Source organism: Condylura cristata, unplaced genomic scaffold (assembly GCF_000260355.1).
Source record: "Condylura cristata isolate star-nosed mole 26May11 unplaced genomic scaffold, ConCri1.0 scaffold00003, whole genome shotgun sequence".
Lineage (NCBI taxonomy): Eukaryota > Metazoa > Chordata > Mammalia > Eulipotyphla > Talpidae > Condylura > Condylura cristata.
Window position 1 is genome coordinate 10,270,208 of NW_004567104.1, and position 19,221 is coordinate 10,289,428.

The window sequence follows — 19,221 nt, forward strand, 5'->3', positions numbered from 1 at the left end:
GAGAGGATTCACCAGAGCAGAGTGGGGAGCAGAACAGGCAGATCGACAAAGTACACTGCTGAGGGGAGCAGTGGGCAAGACAGGAGAGGTCTGCCATACCATGTGGATCACCTGTGGGGTGGGATCGAACTCGCCTTGAAGCTGCCATGGCTTTGCTTTGCTTAGCAGTGTAGTGCTCCAACCACTGTGCCACTAGGGAGGGCCCCAACACACTTTTTTAAAAAAAAGATTTATTTATTTGTGCATACAGAACTGGGGTACAGGCCAAAGGTGCAGGGGCAGTGAGAGACTTCACCAGAGACAGAGTGGGGAGCAGAACAGGCCCACTGATAAAGTACACTGCAGAGGGGAACAGCAGGCAGATCAGGAGAGGTCTGCCACGCTATGTGGGTCACCTCTGAGGCCGGGGATCAAACTCATGCTGAAGCGGCTTTAGCTTTTTAGTGCTGTGCGTTAACCTGCTGTGCCACCAGGGAGGGTCCCTGACACACTTTTTAATAAGACTATCGCCACACAAATACCAGGACGCTTAAAAAAAAAAGTGTAATAAAGCATAAATTAAAGGAATTTGGCATCTCACAACAAATATTAATTCAAACTTTAATTTATCATTCAAGTCTACCATGTGCAGATATACTGTTCACTGTCAGGAAAAAAAAAAAGGTTTTTTTTTTAATAAAAATAATTTAACTCCTTGCTTCCGTCGCTTTGGTGGCGACGGTTTGGGGAAGGGAAGAGATATGGTGAAAATTAAGTATGTAGGAGATGTAGCAAATGGAGAAAACAAACAGTATAACTTTTAAAATTTTTAGCATAGTGATATTTACTGGTTATTTACTTAAGGAGACTCTAGAACTCTTAACATGTGCAATAAAGCAATATTTTTCATTATGTTGAATTTGCATTTTAGAAAACACATAATTATACCACATGGCATTTTAATGCAAATCAGATTGTATTGTAGAGTCCTTGGGATGACTATGCTTTAATAGTATTGTTTACTATCAGCCTGTCACTATACCAAGTTTTTTTTTTTTTTTTTAAGTTATTTTTTTACTTTGCTGGGCAGTTGTGCTAAGAGTTCTGTACTAGTTGGCTGTATGCTTTCAGTATGAGAAAGTTAGATTCATGGGTCATCTCAGAAATTGTCTTCATTTTTATATTAAGTCGGTAGCTAGTCTGCCAGCCCCTTGAAGAAGGCAGTGATGCTTTTTGTTAAGTTTGAGTATTTATAAAACATCTAAAAATTATTTTTTACTTAATTTAACTGAAGTAAAACAAATGTGTTGATTCCTTAACTAAATTGCTACTGAACTCACTAGTCACAAAATCATTCAATACATCTGGAGAAGGCTAGCCTATCAAACTTACCAAACAAAAGCATAGCAGTCTGAAACATAGAATATCCGTGCAAAAAGTGGTCAGTTCTGAACTACAAGCTGTTGATCACTTTACCTACTGTTACTTGTTATTTATTAATATTCATGAAGTGTAAGTGGAACCAAATTTGAAGTTAAAGGAGAAAGCAATAGAGTGCATTCATTAAATGAACTACTTTCTACTCTGTAGAAATCTTACACATTTTGTGCAGTAAATGTGTGGGACATTAGGATTACAACTGGATGTTTTGATAGAACTATATTGGGTTTTAATGGGAACTTTGTGATTTTCCAGTGCTATTGATTATATAACCACTGGATAGTTTTGGACAGCTCTATAGATTGAGATTCTAAACTTTGTGATTTCTTTTTGTTTCTTCTCAAACTGTATACTCTACTTCATTAATTTTAAAGAACACATTTCCACTCCTATCTTTTTTTTTTTTTTTAAAGATTTATTTATTTATTTGTACAGAACTGGGTTACAGGCCAGAGATGCGGAGGGTGAGAGGATTCACCAGAGGTAGAGGGGAGCAGAACAGGCAGATCGACGAAGTACACTGCTGAGGGGAGCAGTGGGTGGGTCAGGAGAGGTCTGCCACGCCATGTGGTCGCCTCCGGGGCAGGTGGTAATCGAACTCATGCTGCAGTGGCTTTAGCTTCTTAGTGCTGTGCTTTAACCCTCTGCGCCACCAGAGAGGGCCTCCACTCCTATCTTAACGTTCTTGAAATTTCATTCATCTTACAACTGATTGACTATTGATTAGATGCAATCAAGCAACACTTTTTTGATGTTTTGTTTCATTGTATTGTACTTGGTGAAAGGTGATAGTTATAAAAATGTCACCCTGTACTCTCTGTAAAATAAGTCTTTGTTTTCTTGTTTTCCTTACTCTGTTGGGATACAGAAGGGAATGTAGACTTTGGATCACTAATAAATGAATTTCATTTTATTTATTTGAACTACTGATCTTCCTGAGAACCTTATTAGTTTATTATTTTATAAGTTGCTATACTCCCCTAGCAACATGATCATACCATGAACAATCCTCATGAAAACCTACAAAAAGTAAATCTCTCATAAATATTTTTCAAAATAACAAAATCAAATGGAAGGTTCTCTGAATAAAACATTTCTAAAATAAAATCTTGACTTATACTGGCATTTTACAAAAATGAAATTTAATGAAGGATAAATTTCTTGATGGGCGATCAATTATTATATCCATTTTTCTTTGGAGTTAGGCAGGAGGTGTTGAAATAAAAGCCATCAAGTTATTGATATATTTCTGCTAAAATTAATAAATTTTAGATTGTCTTAGGGTTTAAAAAGACTGAAGCTTATTTTATTAACATTCTGCATTTTAATGTTTAAACTTTCTAGCCTTTCCCAAAATATGAAAAGGTTTGCTAATGAATACCCAAGTGGGTATTGAGAAGAATAAACTAAGCCTTTAGGGAAGAAAATATTCTTTTTCTGCTTCAAGGGAGCTACATGTCAGCTGAGAAACTATTTGCTTTTTAGATGTATTATCCATATGTAGACTCATTAAGTCATTATTTTTATGCATATTCTTAGAGAGTTGAAATATTGCCACTGATGTGATTGCAAGATTTGGGACTGAAAATTAAAAAATACTGACTTGTTTTTCTATACCTGATCATCCTTTTTTTTTTTCCTTTTTTTTTAAAAAAAAAAAGCCTTGGGTTAGAGTTACAAATAATGAAATTATATCTTATGAAGTGAACTTTTTGTATGATGATCTGTAAGTATACCTAAAATACAACTAAATCTCTAAAGTATTTCATACAGCTAACATAAAAATTACTCATAATATTTTTGTGCAAAAATATATATAAATAGTAAGTGTAGAGTGAATTCAAATACCAATGTCTCTTGTGGAATTCCTTTGCATGAGGTGGCTATGGGCACCCATTGTAGATGATAGGTAGTGATTAGGGGTGAGTGTGGGTGCCAGGTATGTGTGGCTGAAGTGGTGGGTGAAGTTCTGAGCAATGCTTGCTCACAGCCCTTAATAGATATGTAGTAAAGAGGGCCAAATGCAGTAAGGATGTCCCAAATGTTTTCACTTTGTCTATAAAAGAAGAGGCCTGATGATAGGTAACAAAAAATCTGAAAGGCTGTTTTTTGGAATTATGGCTATTCTTTTATGTAGAATGAACTTTCAATTTTTTACTGTTAAAGAGAAAGCCCTTTGTCAATTAAAATTACTAAAAAAAAAAGGAATTTGTGGCACTTTGAGAAAGTAAATTATATATTACATCAAGTATTCTGACAACTTGCTGGAAATTTGTCTCAGCAATTTTTTAGTCTTAAATGAAGAATTAAACTGGATGACCTTTAAGATCCTTTCCACCCCCAAGGGAATTTCAGTTCTGTGAACCTGGCTGTCAGCTAAAGATTTTATACACCGCTCAACCTGTTTACCTATTCTTAGATTTGTAGTAATCATATAAATAAATGCTATTATTGCATGGACCACTTCTTAATAGAGTATTATATTTCTTTAGCATATGAAATCCTGTGATCATTTTGTTGTTACCTTGTTTTATTATGACTAAAACTGGAGGACTATTTTTAGCCAAATTATAATCATCTTTGTTAGCTGAATTATATTCACTTAAGTTCTCATTAATGGAATAAAATTTATGGAACTCTGTTGTCTTCTCCCTCTTCACTTTTAAACATTATATTGAAATTAAGACTCAGGTAATTGAGCTTAAAGAAACTACAAATAAGGTATGTTTTAAGATACTGGAGTATGCTTATTTTTCTTCTTCCTTCACTTATTTTTGATGGCATAGTTTGAAGAAAAGAATTTTAAAAAATACACCTCTCATGGATTCAGTAGAGCTTTTTTGAGTTGCTGTGCATGGGGAAAGTATTTTATAGGTGAAATCAGGCGAAGAGAAATTATAAAATAGTGATAAAAATAAGATGTAAACGATATATTCTCATCTTCTCATGCACAAAGTTTAATCAAAACACCCATGATTGAGGAGGGTGGGATATAATCCAAAAGTTTCATCCTATAGTGATTTAGGAGCTGCTCATGCTCACACATCATGTGTACATGTTTGATGCTCCTGACAAACTATTCATAAACCTATGTCTGAATTCCCACTTCGATGTAATTTTATTTTTATTGACTATGTTTATAATTTCACTTTCTCCCACTTACCCTAATATGGCCTAGTCCGGCCATTCCTTATTAGGAAGGAGGTCCAGTTGTCTGCATGAGGTAATTTTAAAATGTATTCATCCTTTTGAAAAGCTTGTTGCTTTTTCCACTCAGGAAAAGCAGCAGTGAATCAGTGAGGAGATCTTTCTGGTAACTAGTGAAAAACCTCTGGTTTAATTTGTTTCAGCCCCCTTAAGTGAATGGGTAGTCGGTATTTGAAAGTGAAATTGTAGCCTGCTCAGTCACGTTGTTTCTGTGCCCAAGTGCCAGCGCTAGAAAGCATCTATGCCATAAAGCAGTCAGCTACCCCTCGGACAATAACTGGGTCAGCTCATTTTTATAGCTGAGAAAATAGCCAGCCAGAGTGACCTCACCTTCTTGCTGTTACTTGGAGGTGTTTACTGACTGCCTTTGATCAGACTTCAAATGTGGGAGAGCCTAACTTATTTGTAGTAGTTGTTTACTGTTGGTCCTCAGCCCCCACCTCAGCCTAAATAAGAGAGTAAAAGCAACAGGCTGTGTAAACATAGCAAGTTTGCAGGAACTCTCATTTACTTCCTGGCTGCCTCAGAGTGGCTATGTAAGGTAGAGACTAGAACTATAAATTGAACTAGTCATCTCATAGCCCATTATTAGGTCCCAGCCACTGCCCAATTTAGAGAATTTTTATTGGCAATCAAACACTTTTGTTAAATTATATTAATTTCAGAAGATTGCTAGTCTTTAGTTAAAACAGCTTCCAACCTAATGGTGGATGATTACATGCAGCGTTCTAGATTGGAGAGAAAATGACATTGGGTAGATAAAGCTGTGACTTTTATTTCATGGGACACTTGGTTCGTTTTTTTTTCATTTCCATAATAATTGTTACATTCTCTAGTAGTTCTAGATCATGGATCCCAGACATTTATTTCTCTCTTGCCTTTTGATTTGAGGTACATGAGTTAAAATAAATAAGCTAGTAAATCATTTGGGATGTTGTCAATAAAATGTCTCTAGAACATTTGTCAGTGGCTCTCCTTTATGCCAAGGACGCTCTTAGGGGCAGCCAAAGAGCCAGACTTGAGAGGAGTTAAAGGGATCTTCTGAAGTTTGCTTTGTAAAATCTCACTCTAGCAATGGATAATTTAATTTATTGAGTAATGATATGTTGTTAAAGTTATACATTATTATTTGCAATTTTTTAATGTTCTTTGTAACAGATGAGTAATGTAAAAGAAATCTTGAGGAGTACAATCATGTATTGGCTGGTTAAGGATTTCAGTACTGTATTCAAACTTGCAGTTCTGGAGCATGACCTTGGAATCTCAAAGTAGAACACAAATGAAACAGGAAATGGATTTCTGCCTCTTAGTTCTAACACTGTTATGAAAATCACTATTTGCTATCTTGTGTTTTGATTGCTGCTCTGTTCTTCCTAGGAGTAGGGGACCTTGTGGCCAGACAAATGGAAGGGAGCCAGGTCTTAGGGAGGGAAGAGTGGGCAAGGTTTTCATTATTCCTGTTCCCTCTCATAACTTTCACTGGAAGCAGATAAGACTGATGAAAGACTGACAGGCATCCCTTTCTAATATCCTAAGGACACCATGAGTAATGGAGGTGGCACATCTCTTAGTTGTTCTTACTCCATTAACTTTTGGAGAGTAGTCTTCTTTATCTAATTCTTTAACCCACAAAAAATTAATACACTTTAAAATTGTGCTTTAAAACATCAGCTTATGTTCATCTCAGGACCTTTGAAATGAAATTTTAAATACCCCTGTTCTAATCAATTATACCCTTAACCGAGCTGTTAAAAGGTTCTGTTGAAGTTTTGCTCACCTTTTCCTGCTCCCGTGCTCTGGTAACTCCCTCTCAAATTTGTTATTAGTAGGAATTCCAGGGTTGGGTGAAATAGCTTCTCTGTTCTATATGGATCAAGGGTGAGGAGCTCTCTGATGGCCTTGATGGGCATGAAAGAAAACATGATAGGAACAACTGGGTATTCAAGAGTTTGAAAAGAAGAATGGAATTCTCTGTCTGGCACCTATATTTTATTTTATTTTTACAGCTAATGTGTGTGGGTGACTTTTCTTTGTAAACTACCAGGAGCCCTTTCTCAGTACTGAATTGTATTTATATCATTCCTTAGAGTTTTGAAATTTATAAGGTCCTGGCTTAAATATAAATTAGCAAATCCATGTATTATATGCCATTTAAAACCCAATATTGAAAAGCAAACAGAGTGAATCTTATTTTATGTTTATTTGAATAAGCTTAACTAACAGGGTGATTCTCAACTTTTCTTTTTAATTTGTAGTTTGTTATGTTCTTCTTAATTTGGTAGGCTGGTAAGGTTTAACTTGGAGACCAGGACTCTGGGACTTGGGATATCCATGTGAGCACCAGGTTGGATTGAAGAACCATTGTTCACTTTTGTTCTGTCTCCTCCCTCTCCCCTAAAGATACACTTCTTGAAATCATTTCTTGGAATGAGACTTAGCCAAGTGTTCGTGGCACTTCAGCTTCTGGGCTATCTGCCTGACTGCATGCTGTGAGGTACAGTGTCTGTCACAGAAAGCTCAGGCCCAAAGCAGGACACAAAGCTGGGCTCCCTTGCACCCCGCCCCATGAGCTGCTGTGCACCTGTGCATTACTCATTCTGCATGCCATTCTCTTCATAATTAAGAACAGAAATGCTTGCTCTTCAATGTCATTGTGTCCTTGGCATCGCACAAGGTCTGGCAGCTCATTGGGTTCAGCAAAGGTTTATTGAACTAAACAAAGCAACAACTAAGAGTTTTAAAATCAGGAGCTAAGGGGCTGCGTTACCAGCCTTTAATATTTTTCACAATCTTAAAATGTTTGCATTTCCATATCCCTGAATTTAAATCAAGCTCTTAAGACCATGTTAGGTCACCATGTCTGTTTTGAATGGATTAACTGATTTAACAGTCATTGCCAGTTTCCGGGAGTTTTAAATGTGTTTCTCCTACCCACCCCTCAGATAGTTTTTATTGTCCTGCTGAGGACTCTACCTAGCCACTAACACAATTGCTGCCCATATTTATGTGGTAGTTTGTTGATAACATCTTTTTAAAATCCTGTGTTACTTTCAGTTCATACAGTATCTTATATAACAGACATTTTAATGAATTAAAATGTTGACTAAGTAATGAATTGTATAGTATGCAGTAATTATGCAGGTATTAGTAATCTTAAACTTGCTTTCTATTTTATTTGACTTAAAACAACCTTTTCAAGTAGATTGGGTAGATCTCTCACTTTTCTTGAAATGGAAGAAAATTGTGATTCATGAAGTTTAGTCTTATGTGGGCATTAAAACTCCTGTCTCCCTATTTCTGATAGCAAGTAAGTATGCTCTTATAGCAAGTAAGTAGCAAAGGGAGCTCAAAGGCAGTATTTGGAAAGAAAAGAGCTGGCATTATTTCAAATTGGCAAAAAAAAACAATTTTGTTAGCTAATGCAATGCCTTCTTTTGTTTAGAAATTATTAAGTGATAAGAGAATGAATTCTATCACCAATTCAGTTTTATATTTTAGTAGAGGTTTATTTACTTCAGAAGATTTCAACAGGAATGTTTAGTTTTGGGGCGATTTATTATTATGGTCACCTGCTACTTTTTAAGGAAAACAGCTGAGCCAGACTAGAAATTCTTATCATAAAGCCAGTGTTAGAGAGGTCTTTCAGAAAACACAGGTTGATTCTTTGACTTAGTGCTCTTGGGACAGTTACCAAGTCAGATATACCTGACTTTCTGGTTTCCTAGAAATTAGGGAAAGATAGGCAAGGGTTAGGATTAGAGATGAGGTAGTAGAGAACTGTGGGTACATAGTCTTCCCTTTTTCATATTTATTCCCTTTTTTTTTTAAAGATTTATTTATGCATACAGAACTGGGGTACAGGCCAGAGATGCGGAGGGTGAGAGGATTCACCAGGAACAGAATGGGGAGCAGAATAGGCAGATCGACGAAGTACACTGCTGAGGGGAGCAGCGGGCGGGTCAGGACAGGTCTGCCTCGCCATGTGGATCTCCTCCCGGGCAGGCGGGGATCGAACTCATGTGGAAGTGGCTTAAGCTTCTTAGTGCTGTGCTTAAACCCGCTGCGCCACCAGGGAGGGCCCTTATTCCCTTTTTTAATAATGATAATTCACATATTTTGAACGCATTTTTAAAGGGAGGATATTATTTCTAAGCTTCAAAATAATATTTCTTAGAAGAATGAAGAACAAAAGAACTAACTTGATTTTTTGAGAAATGATGTAATTTTTATTTTTCACAGTAGTAGATGATTACACTTTATTAGGCTCTTTGTTTATACAGTACTTTTTCCCTCATGCAAAATATTAAAGTTGTTATAAAAATACCATGATTTGGGCCTCCCTATTGGCATACAGATTAAGTCTCAACGCTACCGACCTATCTGTCACCAACACAGTCTGAGTTAGAGCCCTAGCCAGGGAGATGACCCCACATGGCACAGAGACTTCTCCTGTCTCGCCTGCTGCTTCTCTCAGCAGTGTATTTCAGTCAATCTGCCTGTTTTGCTCCGCACTGTCTCTGGTGAATCTCTGGCCTACACCACAGTTCTTAAAAGCATAATTAAACAAAAATAATTTTTTAAAAATATCATGATAAGACTGTGCTAGGTTGCTGTATACATTACATCTTCACCTCCGCACAACTGTTGAAAATAGGTCTTGTCATCCCCTTTATTAAAAAATACTTATTTTCTTACATTTTTAACTTTTTTTTTTTTTTAAAGATTTATTTATTTATTCATACAGAACTGGGGTACAGGCCAGAGATGCGGAGGGTGAGAGGATTCACCAGAGACAGAGAGGGGAGCAGAACAGGCAGATCGACGAAGTACACTGCTGAGGGGAGCAGCGGGCGGGCCAGGAGAGGTCTGCCACGCCATGTGGTCACCTCCGGGGCAGGCGGGAATCGAACTCATGCGGAAGAGGCTTTAGATTCTCAGTGCTGTGCTTTAACCCGCTGCGCCACCAGGGAGGGCCACATTTTTAACTTTTTAAAAAGATTTACTTATGTATACAAGAGCTGGAGTGCAAGCCAGAGATGGCGGGGGTGAGGGGATTCACCAAAGACATTGCTGGGAGCAAAACAGGTGGATCTCCTGAAATACACTGCTGAGGGGAGCAGCAGATGAGACAGGAGAAATCTTCCCACCGTGTGGGTCACCTCCCTGGCTTCAGATTGCTTTACAGCTCTTAGCTTTAGCCTCTTGCATCATCAGGGAGGCCCTATTGTTGTTCATTTGTTCGGTATTTGATATCTCTCCTCAGGGGTAGTTCCTGTAGCCCTCCCACCACCACAGCACAGGTGATCTGGCACTGGTGTCCTGTGTGATCTTCCCTCTCTCTCCTCTGCCTTACACCCCAGATCTATGGTCGCTTGCAAGCGTTCTCTATTTCCTGACCCTTGGTCTCCTCTATATTCCACATATTGGTGAAACCATCAATCAGCTATTTATCTTTTTCTTTCCAATTTATTTTGCTTAGCATAATCCTTTTTTTGTTGGTCAAAAAATTGCTGTTCAGTCAGATAGATTTCGAGTAACTTGCCCAGGGTCATGCCAGAGAACGGTAGGGTTCGCATTAAAATCCAGGCCTTCTTGGTCTAAGGTTTTGTTCTTTGCAGTGCTCAAATGCATCTCTTCCGAGGCTGTGACCTCTCACAGGTAGACCAGTGAGTCTGAATCAGAGAAATGTGCCATCTCTGTTTGACTTCTGAGTGAAATTTACACCTTGATAGAAAATGGCTTTGCAACAACATTTTAAATAAAATATATCTTATTCCCCAAGGAAAGTAAAACTATAAATATCATTAGACTGAAAACTAGAACTCAGTTCTAAACCCTGTTCCATTTCCAGTCTGCTGGTCAGTTTGTTGGCCTCCATTTCTTTATTTGTAAAGCAGTGAGATCTCTATAACTCCTGAAGCCCAGAGCTAGTCATTGCTGTAATTTTATGTGTACAGGATGATAATTTTTTAATAAACTAGTTAATTTATGCATTGCCTCCTTGTGTTTGTTTATATACCAAATTCCCACAATTAGGTTCTGCTTTGAGGCGAAGGACTGTTTCTCTGTTTTTTGCATGGCACAGGAGATTTATACTTGCTTTTTGCTAGTTCATTTATAATTCCAGTTCCACAGAATTATATTTCCCTGGTTATGTGCTTATCTTTAACAAAAAAAAAAAAAAAAAAGCTGAAATAACGTGCATTTCATTATATTAGTTCATTGGCATATAGTCCATTTATGGCATTGTACAATTACTATTTCTAGCTAGTTCTAATATGTTTCATCATCACAAAAAGAAACCCTGCCCCCATAAGCAGTTGCTCCCCAAATCCCTCCTATCCCAATACGTGGTATCATATTGATGGAGCCATATGGCAATTTTATATTTAATTGCTTGAGAAACTATGAAACTTACTTCCACAGTGACCGGTACCACTTTACAGAGATTCCATTTTCCCCTCATCCTTGTGAACACTTATTTTTCATGTTTCTCAGAACAGCTGCCTTAGTGGGCATGCAGTGGTACCTGACTGGTATTTTGTGTTGCTCTAGTGAGTAATAATAGTTAAGCATCTTCTCGTTTGCTTGTTGACTATTTCTATATATTTAGTAGAATGTCTTTTCAAGCCCTTTGCCTATTTTTAAATTGAGTTGTCTTTTTGTTGAATTGTGAGAATTCTCCATGTATTTGTAGTACAGGTCCCTTATCAGATGCATATTTTTAAATATTTCCCCCATCCTGTTAGTTGTGTACTTTCTTACCTTTGGTGTACAAAAGTTTTAAATTTTGATGAAGTCCAGATTATCTGTGTTTTCTTTTGTTCCTTGTCCTTATGACTATATTGGTAAATGCAACATCTGGAAAAGGTACCTGTTTTTCTAAAAGTTTTGGTTTTTAACTGTAGGTTTTATTCTGTAATCCATTTTGAGTTGAGTTTTGCATATGTCAGGCAGGGGGCAAAGTTAATTTTTTTTTTTTTTTTTTGTCAGCTCGGGGCCTTTAGCAATTCATATGAATGCAAAGATCACCTTTTCTACTTCTGCTAAAAAGACATATAAATTTTGATAGGAATTACATTACTTCTGCGTATTACTTCAACCAGCATTGCCATCTTAATCAGGTTGTCTTCTATTTCAAGTGCTTACTTAGGTGGTCTTAATTTCACTTATCTAGGTAAGACTTTGTAAATTTATTTCACCGGTGTTTTGTAGCTTTTATGTACAAACCTTTAACCATACTGGTTACATTTTTTACTAGGCATTTTATTCTTTGGGATGCTTTTTTAAATGGAATTGTTTTCTTAATTTCCTTTTCAAATTGTTCATTGCTGGTGTATAGAAACAGAATTGACTTGTGTGTTGCTGTTATAGTTTGCATGTTTACTAAATTCATTTATAAACGCTAGTCATTTGTGTGTGTGTGATCTTTTAGAAATTACTATGTAAGGAATTATGTCATCTGCAAATAGTTTTACTTTCCCTGTCCAATTTGGATGTCTCTTCTATTTTTTTACCTAATGATTCTAGGTAGAACTCCCAGTGCACCCCAAAACTGAGTGATGTAGTCAAAGTGGGTATCCTGTCTTGTTCCTGAGGTTAGGGGGGAAAGCTTTTAGACTTGACTGGTTATGATGTTAGTCGTGTGTAGGTACTTACCCACCACCTTTTAACACACTATGAATCAGGCTATCAAAATGTTGCTGGTCACCAGCATCAAATCACCTGGTAACTTAATAATAAAAATGTTACAATTTGGTATTGGCCCAAAAACTTTTAATTCTCTACGAGGTAAAATTTAGCAATCTAGATTTTCTGAAACCATCCAAGTGATTCTGATACACAGAGTTGTAAAGTTAGAACCACTGCCACTCGATTTAAGCTTTTCTGAGATCAGGGCCTGTGTCTCAATATTTTTGTATTCCTTTTAGATCTCTTTTGGTATTGATAACTTTTAATTTTTTTAATGCCAAGTTTCCCCAAAGTTTCTCCTTAACCTCTTAGTTTATGTGTGTTAATTCATTGTGATTGGAAGCTCATCATTAGACACAAAGATTCAGCAGAATTCATTTTGTGATCAGTCTTAGATCAGTAGCAAAAACACAAGTACTTTTTTTTTAAAGATTTACTTATGCATACAGAACTGGGGTACAAGCGAGAGGTGCAGGGGGGCAGGGTGAGAAGATTCTCCATAGACAGAGGGGGAGTAGAAAAAGCAGATTGACAAAGTACACTGCTGAGAGGAGAAATGGGTGAGACAGGAGAGGTCTGCTGTGCCATGTGGGGTCATCTCCCTGGCTGGGGATCGAACTCATGCTGAAGCAGTGTCTACCTTCAAAGTGCTGCACTTTAACCCATTGTGCCACCAGGGAGGGCCCACAAGTGCATTTTTATCTGATAATTACTTTCTTCATAAGTTTCTATTTATCCATCAGCTGTGGGCTCATTCTTATGACTATTAACAGGAAGAATCTCACAATTTAGAAAGATACAAGGTTCACTTTTTTTTTTTTAAAGATTTACTTATTTGTGCATACAGAACTGGGGTACAGGCCAGAGGCTCAGGGGCGGTGAGAGGCCTCACCAGAGACAGTGGGGAACAGAACAGGCAGATCGACGAAGTACACTGCTGAGGGAGCAATGGGCTGGTCAGGAGAGGTCTGCCAGCCATGTGGTCACCTCCGGGGCAAGCGGGTATTGAACTCATGCGGAAGCAGCTTTAGCTTCTCAGTGCTGTGCTTTAACCCGTTGCGCCACCAGGGCGGCCAAAAGGTTCACTTTTATAGGGTTTAATTGGATTTTATCACATCATCATTTTGCTTTTGTTTTACTTTTCTTATTCTCATGCTATGCTTTCAGGCTCCTTATGTCCTTTTTGAACAAGATAATAGTTAAGGTAGTACAAAAAGGGTTGCTGGTAAGAGCCATGGTTGAAGCTAGCCAGTTTGATACACAAGTAGCCATTTATAAACAATTACAATAATAGAATTGCATTCACTCACTTCTCATTGACCTGTTGGTAAGTAGTCAGCTTTTTAAAATACCATTTAAAAATGTCTAGAATTGTGTTGTAATTATTTGTAATAGTGACCTACCTTTAAGGCAGATTTTAACGACAGTTTATACCCCGGATTCCCATGTTCTTTCACTCTCCGATTTCTAAGTTCATTTGTACATTGCTCTCAAGTCCATCTAGTTAACTCTGCCCTTGGGGTGGGTGACTATTCCGACTATAGCAGGAGAGCAACAGGTTTGTACAGTACATGGGTGAGGTCTGGAGTCCCTGGGCAGCAGGGATGGGGTAGAGGGAGGAAGCACAGTGTGAGTGGAATGACTCCAGCTTTGGTGGGGTCTCAGAGCACTTACCAGCATGGCTGGCCCTAAATATACAACATCTATACGCTTTTCCTTCAGTCTGATGAAGGAAGAAAGTCCTAGTTTTACAAAGAGTTGATTGAGGACATCCTTTCCCCCTAACACTAGGATCATTGCGGGAGTTAGTGTTGATTGAAGGTCTCTTCTAGCTTTTCTCATTTAAGGCCTACTTGTAACTAAATGAAAAATCAATTTTTTAACATGGGCTAGCAGATTTTGCAGATGTTAGACTACCAACACACTGCAGTTAAATTCCTAATGACTATAGGAATCATAGCTCTTGTTTGTGTCTCAGGTCTTGTTCAGTGACAAAAGGAATTCTTGACTGTTGAAGTCACTGCCTAAAACCTGAAAATGATCAGATTTCCCAAGGCAGTTTTTTTTTTTTTTTTAAAGTTACTTGACTCAGCAAACCTGCTAGTTCCAGTTTAAGAAATTGTGCATGTGATTTTTTTGTTTGTTTTGTTTTTCATCTGTCTGGGAAAGATTCTTGTGGTCTCTAGCTAAGTTGTTAATTAGTTTCTCTCAACAAAAAACAGGAAACCTTACTATTTTGGAAGTATGTTTATCTGCTTTTGTTTCCAGATTATCTAATCTCTCTGTACATGTATCTGTGTGGATATACCTGTATGTGACCAGAGTGTTTAATGGAAGGGGGTTCCAAGCATTGTTAAGAGTTAAAACTTTTTTTTTTTTTCAAAAAGTTTATAACTTTCCCAATATTGTAAGAAAGGAAGTGACTGTTCCAGAAGATCTGTGCTTCCTCCCATTCCTGTCCTGTGCCCTCCTCAACCCCCATATCTAGCTAGTGGCTGTGGTTTGACAATAAGAGAACATTTTTCAGCATTCTACAGTTTTGTGTCCTTGAAGTCTTGTGTATGATTACAAAATCAAAAGAAGCTTAGGAATCCTAGGAGTCTTAGATGACAAGTCTGTGTTTTAAAAAGGGAAGATTAAAATAATAACAGGGACTTCTCAAACACAAACATCTGAATAGAGGTAAAGACATCTATTGGAGGCGTTTTTAGAGTGACAGTAACTTTTTATTTTGGCTAGCGTTTAAACTGAGTGTCTGTGGTTGTTTTTTTGTTTTTTTGTTTTTGTTTTTGTTTTTTCTGTAGGGAGAGGAACATTGAAGTTCCAAGGCACAGATGAATTTGGGAGACCATTACTGTCCATTTTGTAATGCCTTTTGAAGGGATTTTGATGATGGTGACAAGGCAATGGGGAAAACAAATATGTTAAAATCATTTGGTACTTCTGAAATCAAGACTGGACTGGGAAGAAAACATTTTCTGGCAGTAAATCACCTACCTATCCTGTATTCTTAAAGCATTTTATACAAATGACTTTAACAGTTTTAGGGGGTCATGCCTAAGGTTAAAAAACTGTCTGGTATACATTTTGGTGCTTAAAAAGCAGCACTTTATTGAAGTGGTAGTGTCTGTGTACAATTTCTGGGACATGTGTGATATTTATCTGCTGGGGAAGGCTTGCTCTTCAGTCAATATTGTACAATGTATACTTGCTTATTGTATGTGTTCTAAGGATGCGAGTTTATTAAAAAGTAGTTCTTAAAATGTAATTGTAGTGAAACAAGAAAAAGCTATGAATTTTTTAAACTTTGTAGAGATTGTTAACCTTGTGATAGCCAACACTGCTCTCAGCACTTTGGCATGTATTGAATTTAATCTTTAAATCCAAACTCATGAGGTATAGTAATTGTTTTTGGCACAACTGTTAAGAAATGAGACTTAGACTAAGTGAATTGTTCAAGATTGAACAAATATTGTGAACACTGAGTTGTGGGATGGAATCAGGCAGAGACAATGCTTTTAGTCCTTTCTTAGATAGCCAAGCCCTTTAATCTTTGGATTTCATGGACAGTTGAGGCTAAGGCAATGTCTTGATATGCTGAAGATGGTCAGAAAGCTGAATTTGGCAAATGCTTCAGTGATTGGTGGACACACTAGGTTAAGTCATACTTAGAAAGGGGTCATGTGATTATCAATTCTTATGCCACTGTATTTTCATTTAGTAATGGTGTGTTATGTGAGAGAGACCACTGTAGTTTTCGTATGTGTTTAGAGATGTCAGAAAATTTAGTGCTGTACTATGTTGCTCATAAAGTTACAGTACTGTGAGGTGGAAGGTACATTATGCTTATACTCAAATGTGCCTCTCAATGACAAGATCTGTTTTGTTTTTTTTTTTTCAGCCAAGAACACTATTGTATTTTTCTTGGTTTTTGTTACAGTCAAGCAATTTTCATGGCTGAGAGCATAACACACATTAGGGGAAAGCAAATAAACAACACTAGGCACTTGGAACAGGAAGTCAAATCTCAGACTAGAAACACACATGTCATTGGATTGACATTTGGGAGACTGGCTGTTAAATACAGGAGTCAGCCACCATATCACAAACCAGTGCCCCTAAGGTTCTTGTCCTTCTATGGAAACTATTTAATCATGGACTATTTGGAAAGGTATTAGAAGTTGGTTTTGATTTTACCACTGTTTCAATGTAATTAAATATTAACTATGTCTTAAGTAACTGAGTGTTATCTTGTCATTCATTGTTTAGACATGGGATTAACGTTCATTGAAGTTATATTTTGAAACTAATCTCTTGTTACTTGAATGATTTACTTAGAAATAATCCAAGTATATTTGACATGTATATTCTTGAATTCTTGATAATACCTAGTTTAAAAATAGATGCCCTCCTCCCCCTGGTCTTATAACATGAAAATACCAACTTCAGTTGGGTTGGAGCGTTTGAAAAAATTCTTCTACTTCATATTAGTGGTATCATATAGTTATTTATCAAAAGTCCTGTAAGTTATAAGCCCTTAGTCAATAGGTGCTTTTTAAACCAGAAGACATGCACTCATTTCAAAGTTGATTTATTTAAACATTTATTAATAGTACATTCTTTTAATGGTTTAAAAAAAAAAGAAACTTTTTCTCTTGCTTCCCACTGTGTTAGACTACTCTTACCTAAGCAGCATGGTTTATGTAACTTCAGGCTTTGGGAGTAGATATGATAAAGATCCTCATATTAATTTTTAAATCTCCCCTTGTCCTTGATTTGTCCTTGATTTCAGGTCTAGCTTCAAGGCATGATTGTATTAATAATAGAAGAGAAAAAAAGTTATTAGTTCTCTTCAGCTTTTTTTTTTTTAAAGATTTATTTATTTATTCATATGGAACTGGGGTACAGGCCAGAGATGTGGAGGGTGAGAGGCATCACCAGAGACAGAGAGGGGAGCAGAACAGGCAGATCAACGAAGTACACTGCTGAGGGGAGCAGCGGGCGGGTCAGGAGAGGTCTGCCTTGCCATGTGGTCACCTTCAGGGCAGGTGGGGATCGAACTCATGCAGAAGTGGCTTTAGTTTCTTAGCGCAGTGCTTTAACCCGCTGCACCACCAGGGAGGGCCTCTCTTCAGTTTTTAATATTAAAATGCCATTGATTATTTGAATGACATTGACTTCTTCAGCTATTAAGATCTTACTCTTATGTTTTTTAGGACCTGCTGAAGTTCCCATGATGTCACCCAATGGATCCATTCCTCCCATCCACGTGCCTCCAGGTTATATCTCACAGGTAAACCACTCAGTGAACCTCACTAACTCTGGACACTGTAATGAATCTAAGACAGTGTATGTTGAGGCTTCAAAATCTTATTCCCAGGATAATCTCATTAGGAGAATACTAGAGTTGCCATCATGTTTTGTTTACCATATGGCTGTTGGGGTCATGCTGGCATGCAGGAGTCAGGGAGTGAAACATAGCAGGTTTACTAGGCCACCCTCAGCTAATGTGAGTTTCACAGTTAACTGTTTGACGGTGATTCCTTTATAGAGTTTTCCCTTACAGATATCTTTCCATCTGTACCACAATTTTCTGGACCAAAAAAAAAAAATTATATACTTAATGAAATTATCAAAGGAGGCATGGTTAACATAAACAGATGTCGCCCTCTGTTATGGGAGTCCATTTCTCCACAATAAAGCACCTCTGGGGCTTGGTGAATTACTAAGTATGTTGTAAAATTCTGACTATTTATACTTAAATCTCACTCAAATTTAGTTTTCTTTAAAATATAACTAGCTATTTTAAAAATTTGCAACTTCAGAGATAAGTTGAAGGATAAAAAAAAATATGCTCCGATACTTGAATAAAGTGGCCAGGGTGATGGGAGTATAAATCTCTGCACATGCTGTAGTTTTGTCTTAGGTTCAGTGTAACATGAACACTTCTGTGTTCCTGCACAGTTTCCCTTTCCAAATCCCTACCTAACCAACTCTTTCTCTTTGCCTTTCTAATTATAAGTGTACTGTATAGGCACTAGAAAAAATTCCAGAAAAGACAGAAGAGCATGAAAAAGAAACTATTTATGATTTTACTGCCTACAAAAGATAATCCTTGACATTTTTTTTTGTCTTTCTAGATAGTTAAATTTTTCCTTTCTGTCAGCTTGTTAAAGTGGTTTAAAAAGCTATAATTTTCATTTATTGATGATTTTACAAGGATAAAAAGAATTGGTAGGTACAAAGAAAAAGATGCTTAGATAACAGATAAGAATCATAAGATTTATCTTTCTCTAATATAAAAATTTACCTCCTACTTCACTGCTAAGCCATAGTGTAGCCTATAATTTCATTCTTTTATTTGAGCAAATTTGGAACCTTTATATTGTTATTTTAGCATGGTCTTCCCCCCCCCACCGAGGGAGTTGTCAGAATGTCGGCCAGTCTTCACTGTTGCAAATAAAGGACTTGTTAAACACAAGTCTTTATAAGTAAGAATCACTGGAGGGAGTGAAGAGTGCAGGGCAGGCCCTTCATCTGGACCCATGACCATGGGTTACACTCACTCACCAGCAACTTATTAGAAAAGAACAAGGAATGTAAAATTCCATTATGTCTTCCAGTCATTTATTTTGCAGAAGTGTTTCATTCCATTGAACAGAATAAAGTTTTTACCATTATTATGAAATAACACTTCCTTTTATGTTGAAGATTCATTTAAAGACTACCAGTTAAAAGTTGAACATTCTAGGGCCCTCCCTGGTGGCACAGCGGGTTAAAGCACAGCACTGAGAAGCTTAAGCCACTTCCGCATGAGTTCGATCCCCGCCTGCCCCGGAGGTGACCACATGGCGTGGCGGACCTCTCCTGACCCGCCCGCTGCTCCCCTCAGCAGTGTACTTC

At 37.3% G+C, this 19,221-nt stretch overlaps 1 protein-coding gene across 2 annotated transcripts in view; it reads left to right on the forward strand.

Moving 5' to 3' along the window:
• FNDC3B (fibronectin type III domain containing 3B) overlaps positions 1-19,221 on the forward strand; it is a 332,590-nt gene that overhangs the window by 160,253 nt on the left and 153,116 nt on the right. For both annotated transcript variants that reach the window (XM_004674965.1, XM_012732895.1), the window contains exon 4: positions 17,535-17,611. In XM_004674965.1, the coding sequence (XP_004675022.1) occupies positions 17,535-17,611 (77 nt within the window). The remainder of the gene's footprint in view (positions 1-17,534; positions 17,612-19,221) is intronic.